This window comes from Protomyctophum parallelum, assembly GCF_964188405.1.
Source record: "Protomyctophum parallelum genome assembly, chromosome: 19".
Classification (NCBI taxonomy): domain Eukaryota; kingdom Metazoa; phylum Chordata; class Actinopteri; order Myctophiformes; family Myctophidae; genus Protomyctophum; species Protomyctophum parallelum.
The window spans coordinates 15882659-15899507 of record NC_139717.1 but is presented as its reverse complement, the minus strand read 5'-3'; the positions used below and the strand labels follow the sequence as shown (position 1 = coordinate 15899507).

Here is a 16849-nt window from a genome sequence, read left to right as displayed (position 1 = left end):
TGATTCTCAGGCCGTGGGCCTTGAGAATATTGTAATCAATGTAAGGCAATGAATCATTGCCAAACACTGAGATTCTAAAGATAGTATGACATGCATGGCTTTTTAAATGTAATTTGTTTGTGGCTTTCGCCTTTATTTTATATTTTTTTATGGAGGGACAGACAGTAGGCTGACAGGAAATGGGGAGAGAGATGGGGGGGAAGACGTGCAGTAAAGGCCGTCAGGATCGGGAGTGGAACCCGCGGCACACTGCCAGACTGGATTACCAGCCAAGGTGGCTGGACTGCTGAGCCACCGCCCATGCATGGCTTTTTAAGATGACGTCATATGGCAGCCAAGTCAATGGGGTTATAATGATGTCAATCGTCTATGGACTTTAATGTTTGTTTAGGGCCGTAAATGACGACGTACGGTGTCATATGGCCAATATAAAAGATTTAAAAAAGATTATGTAGGCTAAAACAAAAATGACATGGCATGTTTTTTCTTTAAAACCTTGATAGCAAACCGATAAATAGCAAATTATACTAAGTCGGTTCCATCGATCCAACCCAGAACACATTCAATCGATTGATTGATTGATTGATTGATTGATTGATTGATTGATTGATTATAACACACGCGGACGCTTATGAGTTCCAGAACCGGTTGAGAACCGCTGACATTATGCTTTGTTGTCTGGATATCAATTACTTCTACAAAAGGAAGGACCCTGTGCTGCATACAGCGGGGTGTTTTCATGAGAAAATAATTGTTGAAATGAATACGCTACAGATTGTGTTTATTGGTATATCCGTGTGTATTATGGTATATTCACATACTGCATACTGTATGTCTGTATACACAATATATAGACCTCAATACAGGGAGGAACTCACAGTGGTGTAAAGTGTGTAATGTACTCAAGGACTGTACTGAGGTATGTGTACTTTAATTGTAACTGAGTTATTTATATGTTGCAGTATTGATACTTTTACTTAAGTAGAAAAACAATCACACCCGTGTGAAGAGAGGGGCGCTCTCATCATCGTACGTCATCATACATCATCTCATTCCGGCCAATCACAATTTGCGTCCTCACTTCTCCTCACGTCTTCAATGTTTGTGTTCACACAAACACTCACAAATGGCCATTCGATTTCAATGGCATTTAATGTTTGTGTTAGGACAATGTTTGTGTTTACACACACCCTCAAAGCTGGACATAGGACGGGCTAGCGCCCCTCAAAAATGTGGGTACGTTTTCCAACACTCGGAACTCAACACAACCACATATACACAGAACCATTTTGATTGTCTCTGCAAAATGCTGAGTCTTTAGTGGGCATAGGTTAATTCTTACACGAGCACATTTAGCAAATACACTACTATTGCCACGCTAGGTGGCAGCAGAGTGTAGGTAATCCTTTCCAGGCTTATTTCCCTATTATTTCCGCGTTACCAGCCTGGAGACCACCATTGTAAGGACCGGCTATCATTAGCATTAGCTCACGCTGTTTACCTTTTGTCGGGAGCGATAGGCGAGACAATATCACAAATGACATCCGAACCTCGGACGAATCAGGATTACCATGGACAGCTAACGTAGATGCAGAGTTATGAGGCTTTGGAAATCCTCCTTTGACTTGAGGTACTGTAAATGGGGGCTGTGTGCATAAATCCTGGTGCCTGGGGTGACGGTGGCGTTGCCTAGCAACCGGGCCAATGTGTGACCAATGCAGGTGTAAACAGGGGGGGTACAGACATGTTCGCACTTAGCAGATAACGTCCCATAGCTGGGGGGTACGAACATATTCGTACTCAGCAGAGAAAGAATTAAGGAGCTGTTGTTTTGTGTGTGTGTGCGCCGTGCGTGTGTATTTGTTTGTGAATGGAAGCATAATAGGCTGATTTTGGGAGCCTAGCTGCACTCTGCCCAGCCTCTTCTCAGTTGCCATGGATATGACTCTTTCCCATTCTGAATGTTTGTGTGGAGTTTGCAGTGGTGGAAAGCAACCAAGTACATTTACTTCAGCATGGCAATTTTGAGGTATTTTTACTTTTCTTGAGTATTTCCAATTTCCAGTACACTTTGACTTAATATTGTACTTTTACTCCACTACAATTATTTGAAAGTTTAGTTAATATTTACTTTGTAGATTTTGAGTAATATAAAAAAATATGTGTTGCGATGCGACACATTGTGAGCTTGTAGATCTGCTATTTTCAAAAGATTGTTATACATGAATTTGAAACGGGACATTCTGCATAATGAGTAGTTTTACTTTTGGTACTTTAATTACATTTGATACTTTTGCACTTTTCCTCAAGTACATTTTGAATTCTGGACTTTTACTTATAACGGAGTATATATTGCAGTATTGATACTTTTTCTTAAGCGAAACATGTGAGTACTTTTCCAACACAGTTTTATTTTTAAGGTGCTTCTAACGAGCAACCAAAGCATAATATAGCCAGGCTACCAATGAACGAAATGAGACAAGACAAACAATCAACACTATTCGGGCTATGAGGCAAGTGTGCGCGAGTGTTTTGTCATTAACGCAATGACAAGTAGAAGAAAGTGTGATTTATCATCTACGGAGAACACCTTTCTAGTTATACTGTAGATTAATGGGCCGCGTACATGTCTGTGTCAATATACATAGATGGATAGCCGAATAGATACTGTTTTTGCGTGTGTGTGTGTGTGTGTGTGTGTGTGTGTGTGTGCGTGAGGCACCTAGCATCCTGTTAACTGAGAGACAGCCGGTGAAGGGGGATTAGATAAATCAACAGTTCCAGCTGCAGCAGAGCTTAGATAATAAGGCTCCAGCTCTAACAGGCTATATATAGAGACGACTGACTGACTGACTGACTGACTGACTGACTGACTGACCGCCCGCCCATAGGAGCTACCTTCAAATACACTGCTTCCCCCAAACAGCGGGTTGGGACCCACGTGTGGGTCACACACAGATATTTCTTTTCTGTGTCACGACTTAGTATGAATAACATTTTTGTGGGTCGCTAGCCCCTCCTATGGCCAGCTTTTGGTGTGTACATGTGCACAAACTTTGTCCTAGACAAACATTGACAATGAATGGACATGTTTGAGCGTTTGTGGGAGCGCAAACATTGTGTAACACAAACATTGACGACGAGGGTGAGGACGCAAATTGTGATTGGCCAGAATGAGATGATGTAGGTAGGATGATGTACGATGAGATAGATTTTTTTATTACAATGAATGTAAAAGAATTGTAGGCTATACATTTTATATAAAACAAATAAATAAACCTAAGAAATTCCACACATTAAAACAATAATAATTAAGAAGTAGTGACAATAGCTCATCTATACAAGCTTGCAAAGCGACGCGCTATATGTGCGCTTCCTGGGCGAATGTCTCATTTCTGGTTGGGTTACATGCTAAACCGTTTGAGAGCCACTGTCACCAGCCCACCCAACACTGCCCAAATAATTGGCAAAACCCTCAGATTGTATTAATAATATAAACAATCAAATAAATAAAAACGTTAAAAAAAAATAGAGTTCTCGGTGTGATGAGTAGGAAATTAAAGTATATTGATCCAAGCCGGGAACACAATCGATTGATTCATTAAAATTATATAAGTAGGAAATCAAAGCACGTTGAACAAAATCGACTGATCGATTCATGAAAATTAAAATGCTCTGAAAATGCACGTGACCCACCCGTCTGGCCGCTTATACACGGCAGCCAAATGTGTCCGCGAATGCTTATAGATTTTCAATGCAGAAAAGGTTGAGACCCAACTGCTGTAGGAGAGTAGACGATTCCTTTCATCCTTTCCCTCTCTATCCTTGTCCTTCTACACTCACACCCATAAATGTGACTGGAGGTGAGGGAATAAAACAAAGAAGTGTGCTACTTACTGTACCCATTCACAATTAAGGCATTTAGCAGACGCTCTTAATCCAGAGCGATTTAAATTAAGCAAGAACAAAAAAGCATGGGAATACATCACATAAAAAGCATTTATCATGAAACATGCGTAAGCTAAGAACGTACGTAACAGTGGAATATCTATCTAATGAAACTATACATATAAACTATGTCTATGACTACATAAAATGCAATTATAGTGCTGTCTACATAACATGCTATAAGTCTGTATCAAATGCTATCTAAGTCTACAGAAATGCTATTTAAGGGGGTAGGGTAAGTGCTATGGGCCATGATGGAGTCTGAAAAGGTGGGTTTTCAGACTACGGCGGAAGATTGGGAGTGATGCTGCAGTTCTGACTGCAATGGGAAGTGCATTCCATAGTTTTGGAGCCAGAAGGGAGAACAGTTTGGGACGTGTGGAGCGTTGTCCCAGCGTTTTTAGTGAGTGTACTAAAAACGCCGGTACACACACCCATCTCTCAGATCACATTATACTGCATGGTGTAGTCTCATCCATAACATTTTGTGATTGTTGTTTCTTATGAATGATCTAATTTGTACTTCTGTTAGCCATTCATTTCCATAATAAGGTTAGATATGACTCGTAAATATCCTACTCTTCATTTGACCATAGCACAAGAGGAGCAAATGGGATGTTCCTTGCTAAAAAATGGCGAAGGGGGGGTAGAGCTCTACTTCAGTGGTTCTCAACCTGTGGGTCGGGTCGGGAACATCATTTTGGGGGGTCCCCAGATGAGAGTGAAGTGATTTTTCAAAAATAGCAGATCTACAAGCTTGTAGATCTGCTATTTTTCAATAGCTAAAGTTTAACGTAACGCTTTAAAACATCAAAAGGGGTTCCCGTCCAGAATGGGTTAAGACCTTTTTTTAATAGCAGAACCAGAGACATCCACTCATTACATTGCAGGACTTAATTAAAGCAGAAGAGGAGGAAGAGAACCTGCTAGACCTGCTAGTTCTCAAAAACGTCCTCTGACGTCCCCAGAGAATCAAACGAGTGCAGCTCTGCAGTCCTGTTAGCTACACTTATAGTTACATTGTTTATTTCAAAAGGATCCCTATTAACTCATGCCATGGCAATCAGCTAGTCTTACGGTAGCCTCGATACCCAGGCTTTCATTTCGTCTGCGCGGAAAATGAAAGCCTGGATTTACACATGGGCTGCACTGGCCTAAAAGTGAGATCGCTCCAAATGATGTCAGGGCTCTGAGCTGTGTGCACCCCTCAAAATAACACCGTGAGGAAATCATTACCAGTGGAACTTCAAATGAGGCTATGCGAGGAAAATGAGGAGAATGGCTGAAGAACCCACCACACTGTCTAAGAAAAAAACCAACGTGTGCCGACTCTGTGGAAATAACTTTGACAGTCCGTTAGAATAGTATACTCCAGCAACCAGTGGTTTCTGCTTCTGGTCGACACAATAACAGTGCTGCACTGGGGGGGGGGGGGGGGGGGGAGAGACCGGGGCTGACGGACAGATCGGTGAACCAATCAGGGTGTGCGCAAATCTGAGCCGTGACCCTCCCATCTAGGCCAGAAAGGTCTAGCGTTAGCTCAGGCTAGTCTTACGGTGGTCCACGCAAAAACATATTACCCTACACACATGCAAAAAAAACCCTACAAAATGAATTGCATTAATTCACATTATAGTTACATCAATATCACCAGTAAGACACCCTGAGGGCGAGAAGTGACCTCGTCTCTTTGTCTATCCAGGCGCCTGGGTGACGGCAGACTGCTGGGCGAGAGCTGGCGCTTTGGCATGGGGGGTCAGATCAACATTATGGAATGAGTTCTGTACTGCCCATATGGAGCGTGTCTTCAGTGTCTTGAATTTACAGGGTTTGATGAGGTCTGGCCATATATGGAGCGTGTCTTGAGTGTACACGGTTTGATGATGTCAAATCAACAAATGGAATGTCAGAACAGGTCAGCTCCATATATGGTGATCTAAGGGTGGCAGCGGGGGCAGTGTCTTGAGTGTACAGGGTTTGATGATGTCAAATCAACAAATGGAATGTCAGAACAGGTCAGCTCCATATATGGTGATCTAAGGGTGGCAGCGGGGGCAGTGTCTTGAGTGTACAGGGCTTGATGAGGGCCTTAATTTTCGGGCCTGTTGGGAACTCTAGTATCTCTGCACTAATATCTTCGGGGCGGGCCCGTCTAGAGTTTGAATGGACAGGTATCAGTCATAGGTCAAATGCGAAGAACAAATTTCACTGCGGTAACGTGTGTGACAAATTGTACGACTTTGACTTTGACATAGAAGAGGAAGGACGGGTGGGGAAGTACTAGTAGTAAGATGCCCGAGGGCGAGAAGCAACCTCGCCCTAAAGGGCGGGGTTGCTGGGCGAGCGCTGGCGCTTTGGCATGGGGGGTCAGATCAACATGGAATGAATTCTGTACTGCCTGTCTTGTGTGTACAGGGTTTGATGAGGGCCCAGGTAGGACCAGGCCTGAATTTTCGGGCCTGTTGAGAACTCTCGCCGGCTGCCGGGCGCGGCTGCAATAATAACTTTGGGGCGGGCCCGTCTAGAGTTTAAATGGACAAAGTCAAAAGGGAGACATCGAAGAGGAAGGATGGATGGGGAAGGATCAACATATGGAATGTCAGAACAGGTTCTGACATATACCGGTATCCATATATCTAAGGGTTTGAGGTCAGATGTAGAGTTTCTGGCCAATATTGATGACATCAGGGATCTCCATATATGGGCTTTACTGCGACAGCAGGTCGCATTCACTATGACATCGGGGATCTCCATCCCTGATGATGTCACGTGATGTCACGAGACCTGGGCACCAGGGGGCGTGCCTGGGGTGACCAACCAACCGAAGAACACACTGACGGGACATGCACGATTCCATAGTAAATGCGACCTGTGGACTCAATCAACATATGGAATATCAGAACAGGTCAGCTCCATATATGGAGATCTAAGGGTTTGAGGTCAGATGTAGAGTTGCTGGCCGGCTCCATATATGCAGATCCAGGTGATGGTCCAGTCTTGATGATCCTTTGATAAGGTCAGTGTCATGATCTTCATATATGGAGACAGCCATATGGCGTGACGTGTCACGAGGCCATATATGGTGGTGTGACGGACGGAACGACAGACGGACTAACATGTTTTACAGGTTTTCATAGTAATCTTGTATAAATTAATTTGGTCTAAGGTAATTCCTTCAACTATGGCCATCTGAATTCCAGTAGCATTAGATAACATTGTTTGGCTGTCATCTTTGATGTTGGCAGATTACTTTATATATTATATATTATATTTCTGCCCATTGACTCAGCAGACATTCATAATAAGCTTGATGAAGCCATAAGAGTACTGACTGCAAATTCTTGCCAGAAAACTAACATTTATTCAGAATCAGGCAATTTAATAACACTGTAGAGGGAAATTAGGCAGATATTCGTCATTATTCAATAACACAGGTGAATACATTGAGGGCCTTCTAATAGAATTACAATATTTGAGCTCAGTATTCATCGCTTGGGACTGACAACAGCATGTAGCCAAAGTATTACTCTGCAGTACTATATGCATCATTCATATTTAACCTAGCATTCATGTGGTGTTCTCTGTGGAGGATTTTACATTGTATAAGTCCAAGCATTCCACATTATAGAGGAGGAGTGAACAGTCTAAAATACATTCCCTTTGCCTGTCAAAGAACCCTATAGTATTCAGGTCAATCTGCCAAATACTTCTAAGCTCATTAGAATCAGCTTGTCAGACTCAGTAGGACTCAATAGCGGACCCAGACACAGTTGAACAGTTTAAGCAGATTCTATTAAAAATAATTATAGTTTGCAGTCTCGTAGTCAGAAACGCAGGCAAGGGGTCAGTAATCCAAAATATCCAGGAAAGGCAAAATAAAAAACGATAAACAGAGGCAAGGTCATGGAAGAGGCAGATGTAGTAGTGAAGGGTGGTAGAATGTAATACCGGTGGTTAATGTCAAACCTTTGCTCTTGCAACATTAAAAGCTGTCCCATTTCTTGGGCAACATTGTTGAAGGTCAACAGGTCAGATGAGTGGAGCTAAGCATTATCTGGCCCCACTGTGACGTCCATATCACCCAAAATGATACGTAGCTTGCGGAGTTCAGTCAGATGCTCTCCCTGCATGCCTTCCTTCTGCTCATGGTTCCTGGTTGCTGTTATGTGATGTTTGCTCCCACTGCCACCCCAGGACCACCGGTGGGCTCTGTTATTTATGTTCCCCATGGTTTTTTTATTGTATATCTATCTCCCTGCTCTTAATGTTTAATGATGGTGTTTAATTGTGCCGAGCAGGGAGAAAAATGTAGCAGAGCCGAACGCCAAGATAAAATATTATATGCACACTTGTATTCTCATTATATAATAAATATTGGTTAAATCTATTCGTGAGTTGTCTGACTGAACTAATATTAACTTGTGGAAAAACACAATACAACTGAAATATCACATTCAGACTAATAATCCCCTTTACTGCCCCTGGCCTTCTCGTAGTGCAGAAGGAGCATAGTGCCATCCAATTTCCCCATCAGCTTCAGCTATAAGCAGACCCGAAGCAGCTGGCCCACCTTTCCTTGACCAGCCAATCACCTCCAGCAGCACCCCACAGAACTGGCAACCCAAAGAAAACTGAATCATTCTGACCTGAGATCAGATTCTAAAAATGTCTTCTACATCCTGACAGTTTTCTGAAAAAGCTATGTTTCTATGTCAGTCGTTCTTCGATTTTTCAAAAATAGCAGACCTACACTAAACAGTATGTTATTGCTAATCTCCGGCACCGTTAACCCGGTCGATGCCAAACTTTGCACACACACTCCCTGGATACCAACGATGAACCTCTGCCCCAAATGTTCTAGAACGGCCTGTTGCAGCGCCACCATGAGGCAGATTTTTACCTAGAACTGCATCCATCTGCGTGCAACCTTGTATGCACACTCCCTAGAGGCCAAGGAAAAACTTTTGACCTGCATTTTTCACATCCAAAAATCCCACAAATCGTTACACAGTATCTCTATAGTCATGTGCTCAAGACGGAACTGTCCAACACATTTCACATTACATTCTAATTGCCTAACATTGGCTTCCAAAGTTTGCAGGATTGGCCCGTTTTTAACAAAAAGCCTCAAATCATGAACGGCTTGGCTTCTAATGCTAATACACTCCAGGAGCATTGTTTCCTTTACAGTTTAAGATATTTAAGAGACCTATGTATTTTTGTTATGCTAGATAACTTCCGTCAAGGGTAATAACAGACTGTAATGTCCCAAAAATGTGCATTGTTTGCAATTTATTTTTTACCTTGTCCAGGGGAGGTCCGTTGAGAACAAATTATATTTGTTTACATGCCAAGAGTGGTTTGTAGACCTTTTTATCTGTCATACAATAAAAGTGAATGGCCAACAACAATTATCTGATTGTGTTTGTTCTTTGCTGCAGCTGGAATCTTGTTCCAATCATTAAGGGCTTCTGGGCTTAATGCTTGGCATGTGTCTATCCTTATCATCAATCCTTCTAAGCTTTCCTGACTGATAGGCATTCTGTGATGTGATGCTCCTCGTCAGTCTGTGGGCTACATTAGTCGTTGTAGGTCAAACTAGAGGGTAGGAACTTAGGAAGATCCTGTCGCCACTTGCCAGGGAGAAGGGTCTGTGTGTGTGTGTGGGGGGGGGGAGATAGATGCATCTGGAAGGTAATCTGGAGGTATTCTGCAAGGCAGACAAGGTTTTTTTCCGACTTTCCATTCAGACATGCAAATGCATGCAGACACAAGGGTACACACGGGCACGCACGCACACACAAACGCACGCACACACCCCTTGCGACTGTGTAGTTGACAGTGCCATCTATCATGCGTGGCAGTGGAATCGTGTCTTTAAACAGCCTTTTAGTGCCTGGGTTCAGTGGGTTGGTTGCGTGGCATCTCCACATGCAGTATACTCACACGAGGAGTTGCATACTCTTAACGCCACTCACACTCCACATGTGTGTCTCTGTGATCCCAATGAAGCCACGTGTGATTTCCATATATTGACCATTATTTTAATGTAAGGGTGCTAGACTCTCTCTGCCAACCAGGGGAGAATAACGGACTGACCTCATGCTCATGCACGAGGAGTCCGAGCAGCTTCTTTTCACCTGACAGAGTGTAGAGTAGGAGAGTAGCGACATGCTTTGATCTCGCCGCAAAGCATGGTGCTATGGGCTATAGTTCCAAACATTGGAACTATCCCATTGAGATAGAATGAGCACTTTCGCATTCCAATGTTACAACGGGAGTCAATGCTAGTGTCGCCACTCTCTCACTAGAATACTCTGGGTTGGACGTAGCGCGTGGAACACGTTATTCCAACCAGTTCCTTTCCCCTCCTTTGTCGACACTCGACAAAGCCACGGCGGATTTAACACAATTTGATTTCCGTTTGTAAATATTGTTGCCTGTACAGAAAGAGATTTTGCATTGAATCTCTCTCTCTCTCTCTCTCTCTCTCTCTCTATCTCTCTCCTATATCAGGTCCTCCAAGGCCCACCCTGGACCTGTGGTCCATATAAGTGATAACCCCATGGACGAGGGGAAGGTGAGTAATGGCTGTCCTCTGGACATTCACACATGCACACAATAGAGATATTAGACACACATGGAAACACACACACACACACACACACACACACACGACGCTGGATCAATTCACAGTTGTAATGCATATATAATATATAGTGTAGTCATACCAGTCTCATCAAACCTGCAGCTGTTTGACATGTGTTTCAGGGCAGCCCCATCTTTGCTCGGCCTCACTTTGGCTTCAGAAAGCCAGTGGTGGAAAAAGTAGGCTACTCAAATATATAAGTAAAAGTATCAATACTGCAATTGTATAGGTCCGGAATTCAAGCTTTACTTGAGTAAAAAGTGCAAAAGTATGGGTATCAAAATGTATTTAAAGTACCAAAAGAAGAAAGTACTACTCTTGCAGAATGTGCCGTTTCACATACGTTTTCAAAAGTGTAAAATGTAAAAAAAAGAAAGAATTTTTTTTTACGAGCTTATAGATCGTCTATTTTCAAAAGATAAGACAAAATGTATAGAAACAATTATAGAAAGTAACTAGTACGTTTTCATATAATTGTAGTGGATTAAATGTACAATATTTGACGTAAAAAGTATTGAAAATTGGAAATACTTTAGTAAAGTAAAAGTACCTTAGTACTACACCACTGCAGAAAGCACACACCAAGTGTCTCACCTCTATGTTCTATTCTTCTTCTTCTTGGTCCTTGTAGCTGTTATGAAGGCATAAAAGCCTGGCGTCATCATCCTCTATTTATGTTATATCTGTTATAATCTAGGGCAATTTCCTATTGATGTTCTGCCTGAGTAACCTTTGAACATATTGAAACGTCATTTGATCTTCCTCCTTCTGTGTGTGTCTCAGAAAGGGCCAATTCAGATTGACACGGTAAAAAAAAAAAAAAAAAAAGATTAGTCTCACTTCACCTGATTAAGGTGATATTCACCCCCGTCTTGTCTCGCATTTCTTTCCCCTCTTTCTGCCCTTGGTTTCTTGCCTCTCTACACATATATCCATCTATAAATGCCTGTGCGTATGTGTACGTACGTGTGCACGTACGTATGTAATCAACGTAACTCGAGAACCATTGGCCCCACCGACTTCAAATTCGACACAGGCGTTCCACACACCCACAGGGAGTGCAGTGCCCGGTGTCGAATCCGTTGGATAGCCGGTTTGTCCAGAATCAACACACTAGCCTGACCTAAGCAGAGACATTTCTGGTCTAGAGGGGCGGGTCGCGCCTCAGAAATGCGCGCACCCTGATTGGATCTCATCGATCTGTCCGTCACCCCCGGCCCCTCCTCTCCCCCCTAGTGCAGCGCTACGTCACATCATTTAGAGCGACGCCCACCCGGAAGGGTTGACTCCCACTTTTAGACTGGTTCAGCCCACGGCTTTTTCCAGGCTTTCATCTTTCGCGCACGCGCAGACGAAATGAAAGCCTGGGTATCGAGGCTAACACATGACTGACCAGCATGCCTGACAAAGAACTCCATATATGGGCATTAAAGGGACACAGACATAATAACAGGGTGGGGCATGCATTTCCAACTTGCATCGTTCCAAGTAGGCCAGTGGCCAACGGGCACCACTCTAGTGTCTGAAACAAAGCATAAACATGCCAGAAATAACATATTAAGAAGGGACTAAAATGACCATGTGAATGCAGCACAATACTATGACGGAAAAATGTTTGTCGACAACCTTTTCACTGACGAAAACTAAATGGAAAGTAAATGAAAAGTAAGCTATGATGGCTAAAACTAAGACTAAATATGTTGACAATTTTGTCAACAAATAAAAACTAGACTAAAATGAAGGGACTAGTGGACAAGACATCCGGTATAAGTCACTTTACAATTGCATGTGTAAAATCAGCCATTACGACGGCTTCAAGGCCCGCCAAAATACATTTTAGTCGACTATATCAACTGTATATCTAGTCGACTAAAATCTTGTGATATTTAGTCGACTAAACTAACACTAAAACATGCCAGGTGACAAAAAAATGTGACAAAAACTAAATGAAAACAATTCAAGAGACTATGACTAAAACTAAAATCAAATTGTGCTGTCCAAATCAACACTGTCTCTCATTGTCGCTCTTCCTCTCCAGCTCATACTGGGATACGAGTCCGGCATCGTGGTCCTGTGGGACCTGAAATCAAAGAAGGCTGACTATCGTTATACTTACGACGAGGTGAGCAACTCTCCGTTACCCTTCTACTCTCACGGCTTCATGATGACTTCCCGTCGCTAGCTCCGCACTCCTCTGTTCTTGGGGAGAAAGCAGTAAAAAGCGGAATCTCATCCCATATTCATGAAGCAGCAGCTTTGAACAGATAGCGTGTGTTTGTGTGTGGCGTGATGTGATGTGTGTGCAATGTATTGTTTACCTGCGAGAGTTGACGTCGAGTAGACAAAGGAGAATCTCTTTGTGAGTGAGTGCGATAATTCCCTTGAGTTGACAAGGCACATGTGTATAGCATGTACTTTGATATGTACCTGTGTACATCACACACGTACCAATACACTTTCTTAATCGTGCGCACGCACGCACGCACACACGTGTGCGCGCGCACACACACACACACACACACACACCTCCAGTGTGAATGAGTGCAAACACGTGAGCAAGCTGATGCCAGTGGGAGAAGATGCATGCTGATTGCTGACTATCAGGAAGGAGATTAGGAAAGCCTCCTGTCTCTCCCATTGGAATAGAGCAGAATTCTCTCTATTAATTATGGTGTCTCAAGCCGGCTTGTTTGTTGTTGGTTGAGCACAATAGCACGTACTGCAGTGTCATATTATCTTGTCAAATATATTTTGAACCAGGTTTCACCCTGGCATCTGTAATCTCGGGTGGGGTCAGCGCATCTCCGGCCGATAGGTGAGAACGGGTTTGCCGACGTGCGAACGGAGGGATCATTGAAAACAAAGGCGGCTTGCATGCTGTGGTTTGCACATGGGCTGCCAGCCTGCCAGAGTAGGCTATCCTTTGTTGTTTTTCTTGTTTTTTCGCCACCTCTCTTCGAAGTTAGACTGCAAGATCTAAACTGACTGGGCCTCTGGACCCTACGCTGTGATATCTCTCACACACACACACACGCACACCAGTGCGCTTTCGAGTTTCGAGGTGGGTTGATGTTGATTCAATGCTGTGCAGCAGGGCGCATGATCATCACTTAAAAGTTTCCTCCCATAAACTTCACTTGAAAATTCCGTTTATGAAACTTTAATAATGATGTTGCTTCAATGCTTCTTTGCACCAATTTTACCTATTTATTTGGCTTCCCCAATTCGCAAGCAGGATAGGGAGAAGTGATCTGTGGCTAATAACCTTTGGATGTTGTTGGATTACTGAAGGATAAAATACCTATATTGAAAGAGAATCCATCCACCTACTTCATAATATTGTCTCCAAAATGAGCTTATAAACACTTAGCTGGCACACATGTTAAGCTTTTCCTGAATTTTACTCTAACAAACGAACTTCATTTAACAAAAGGTTACCCCTCTTAAAGCAGTTAAGCGTGTGTCATTATTTGTTACACCCGAGGCAGCATTTGCAGGAATAAAAGCGGGTCAATAACAGGTACTGTATGCAAAGCACATTGTGTGTAAGAGCATCTTAGCGAACGCACACATTTGTTAATGTCAAATGGTTCATAAATTCACAGTAGTGGTGTAAGCAGATTGAATGACTTCGGGAACACACAGTTCTCCGACATACAGACACTCATACAAACACACAACAGTATACACTCGCTTGTGTGCAAAATGACCACGCACGCGTCGACACGAGGGTGTCTCTGCGTAGCACTTATACGCCGAGTCACAGTGTCAGTGTGTTAAGGATAATGAGATTACCACTGTACTCATGCTGGTGTTGCCCTCATTGGCGGGGCTGTCATTTTGTAAGCGTGCTATGATAGTCACCCAGGACCCTGTATAATTCTGTATGTGTGCACATCTCTCTCTCTCTCTCTCCTTCTCACACACTTCTCAGATAAGCTAATATGCCCTCGCTGCTCCTAAAGGCATTCCAATCTCCGCCGCTGAAGCTCCTAAGGGACTCTAATCATGTCTTATGGGAGAGCTCATCTCTCCTCCCCCGGCCCTGTGGTTACACCTCCCTAGAGGCGCACATTACACCGCTTCTCATTTGCTCAGTGCAAACGCACGCCAGAGCAGACCGCGCCGAGCGGAGGTGTGTTTCACTCTGAGGGGGTCTAGGGCTTGAAAATTAAAAACAATAATAATATATATATTTCATTCATTGTTATTACCTCTGGCTATAAGCGATGTTCACATCGTTTTCAGGGTCAGATCTTAAAGTATAACTACCTGGATTGAGGGTGGGCCCTGGGGTTGACTAATGTGAATTGAATGTAGTGTAGGCTAATTCATATTTAAAGATCCTAAAGTGGAATCAAAGTGGTCCCCAAGGACCCAGAGAGAGAAGTACGGTTGTACTGTATAGGTGCTGCTGTCCCTCAAAGGCCCCGTCTATAAAGCATTGTATAAACATACTTATAAAGGCATTATAATCTTCGGTCAATATGGATTATAATCTGCAGCAAAAACAAAATAGCAGATCACATTGTGAGCTTGTATTTTTTGTGATGTGAATTGGGATGCATACTGTATGTATGCCAGATCTTCATGACAGCAAGGCATGGTTGTGAAAGTAAGGGTGAAGAGTGTTCTACTGTCAGTTTTTTTTTTTTTTTTTTTTTTTTTACTGAAAACGACCGTACGAGAAAATATTAATTGCCACTTAGCTTCTGATATCGCTGCTTCTATCAAGGTTCACATGAAAATGCTGTTGTTTTTTTCCAATGGCTCCTACCCATTTTCACATATTATATATACTGTAGGTCATGGATGTGTGGTAATGATTCAGCATAAACTCTCATTAATTGCCATTTGCCGCTGATGTCAGCAACAAGACAGTGCTGTAACATTTACATAATTTTCGCACTGCTATCTTTTCATGTGCAACGTATATATTGCATTATTTTTTGCTTTCTTTCAGTAGCTACTTGGTTTGTTTTCAAAGTTACTGTATATCCTCCTCAAAGACAGCACTGTCACTAAGGACTGCTGAGAAAATGACAGCTCTTTGTCTAAGCATATAGACAATCATCTCTATCAGGCGTTTGTTTGGTACTTTACACAGAAAGCATTATTTTAGCTGACTTTCTATGCTAAATACACGCTGCTGTGCTCCTCTTTCCCGCATGCCGAGCATCGTGTTTCAAAGATCCTGCTGCTCTTTTGTGCTGCTCTTTTGATCCTCCTGGCGCTGTGTCTGACAACCGGGTAACTTACGACCGTACATTTAATCGTTGTCACCAGTCTACAGTACGTTTATGTTGTTTCAGCTAAGCTATTTGCGCTAATAACACAAATGACAGCACAGCAACGGTTGCACGAGTTGTTCATTAAACGATGCGTGTGAGCGCTATGGACATGATATCCAAAGCACTCCCTCGGCTCATAAAACGCTTTCTCTGAACACAGACCCTAAGAAGTGTCCTTCTTGGACCAGTGTCCACCGTGGTTCAGACAGCAGTTTTGTAGTTGTGGTTGTGGGCCTGAACTGAGGAAGTTGAGAAGAGTGAAGGTCGGTTTTTATACACCGACTTGCATTTTGGCTTTTTTATACTATCTTGCAGGATTGATTTCAAAGGTGTGGTCATGTAACTAAGCCAAACGTAGGCATAGAAGTTTTTGCCATAACCCCAAAACAGCTGAGAGAGCATCCCTTCCCCTGGGGGTTATTATCCAGTGGACTGCTATTCTTAACTGTGGTGGATCAGCAGTACGTCATACTCTGCACGGCTCTGTCTGACTCAACACCCTGGACCGAATCTGGCTTTGATCAATGACCCGCATTGTGGCCAGATTTTGATTTCCGTTGCCTTCCTCGCCCCTCTGTCCATATCTCAGCCTAACTTTCCCCTTTTGCTTTCTTCACTCTTCTACTTGTGGAGCGGCCATTATTGTATTGGTATGTTTTTTTCTTCTGTCTGTCTGTCTGTCTGTGTGTGTGTGTGTGTGTGTGTGTGTGTGTGTGTGTGTGTGTGTGTGTGTGTGTGTGTGTGTGTGTGTGTGTGTGTGTGTGTGTGTGTGTGTGTGTGTGTGTGTGTGTGTGTGTGTGTGTGTGTGTGTGTGTGTGTGTGTGTGTGTGTGTCACTTTGAACAAGCATAACTCATGCCTCGTTTGGCCAAAATCCGTGGAACTTATTTACACATGTGACCTTGACTCATGCGGAAAACACATCTGTCACTTGGTGAAGAAATTTGTAAAAGAATATATAT

The 16849-nt window shown here is 43.0% G+C and overlaps 1 protein-coding gene across 6 annotated transcripts in view; it reads left to right on the top strand.

The window, feature by feature from the left end:
* stxbp5a (syntaxin binding protein 5a (tomosyn)) overlaps positions 1 to 16849 on the top strand; it is a gene marked incomplete at both ends in the record, with an annotated part of 141733 nt that overhangs the window by 83447 nt on the left and 41437 nt on the right. For all 6 annotated transcript variants that reach the window (XM_083789965.1, XM_083789963.1, XM_083789961.1 and 3 more), the window contains 2 exons: positions 10465 to 10528; positions 12636 to 12719. In XM_083789965.1, coding sequence (XP_083646091.1) covers positions 10465 to 10528; positions 12636 to 12719 — 148 coding nt within the window. The remainder of the gene's footprint in view (positions 1 to 10464; positions 10529 to 12635; positions 12720 to 16849) is intronic.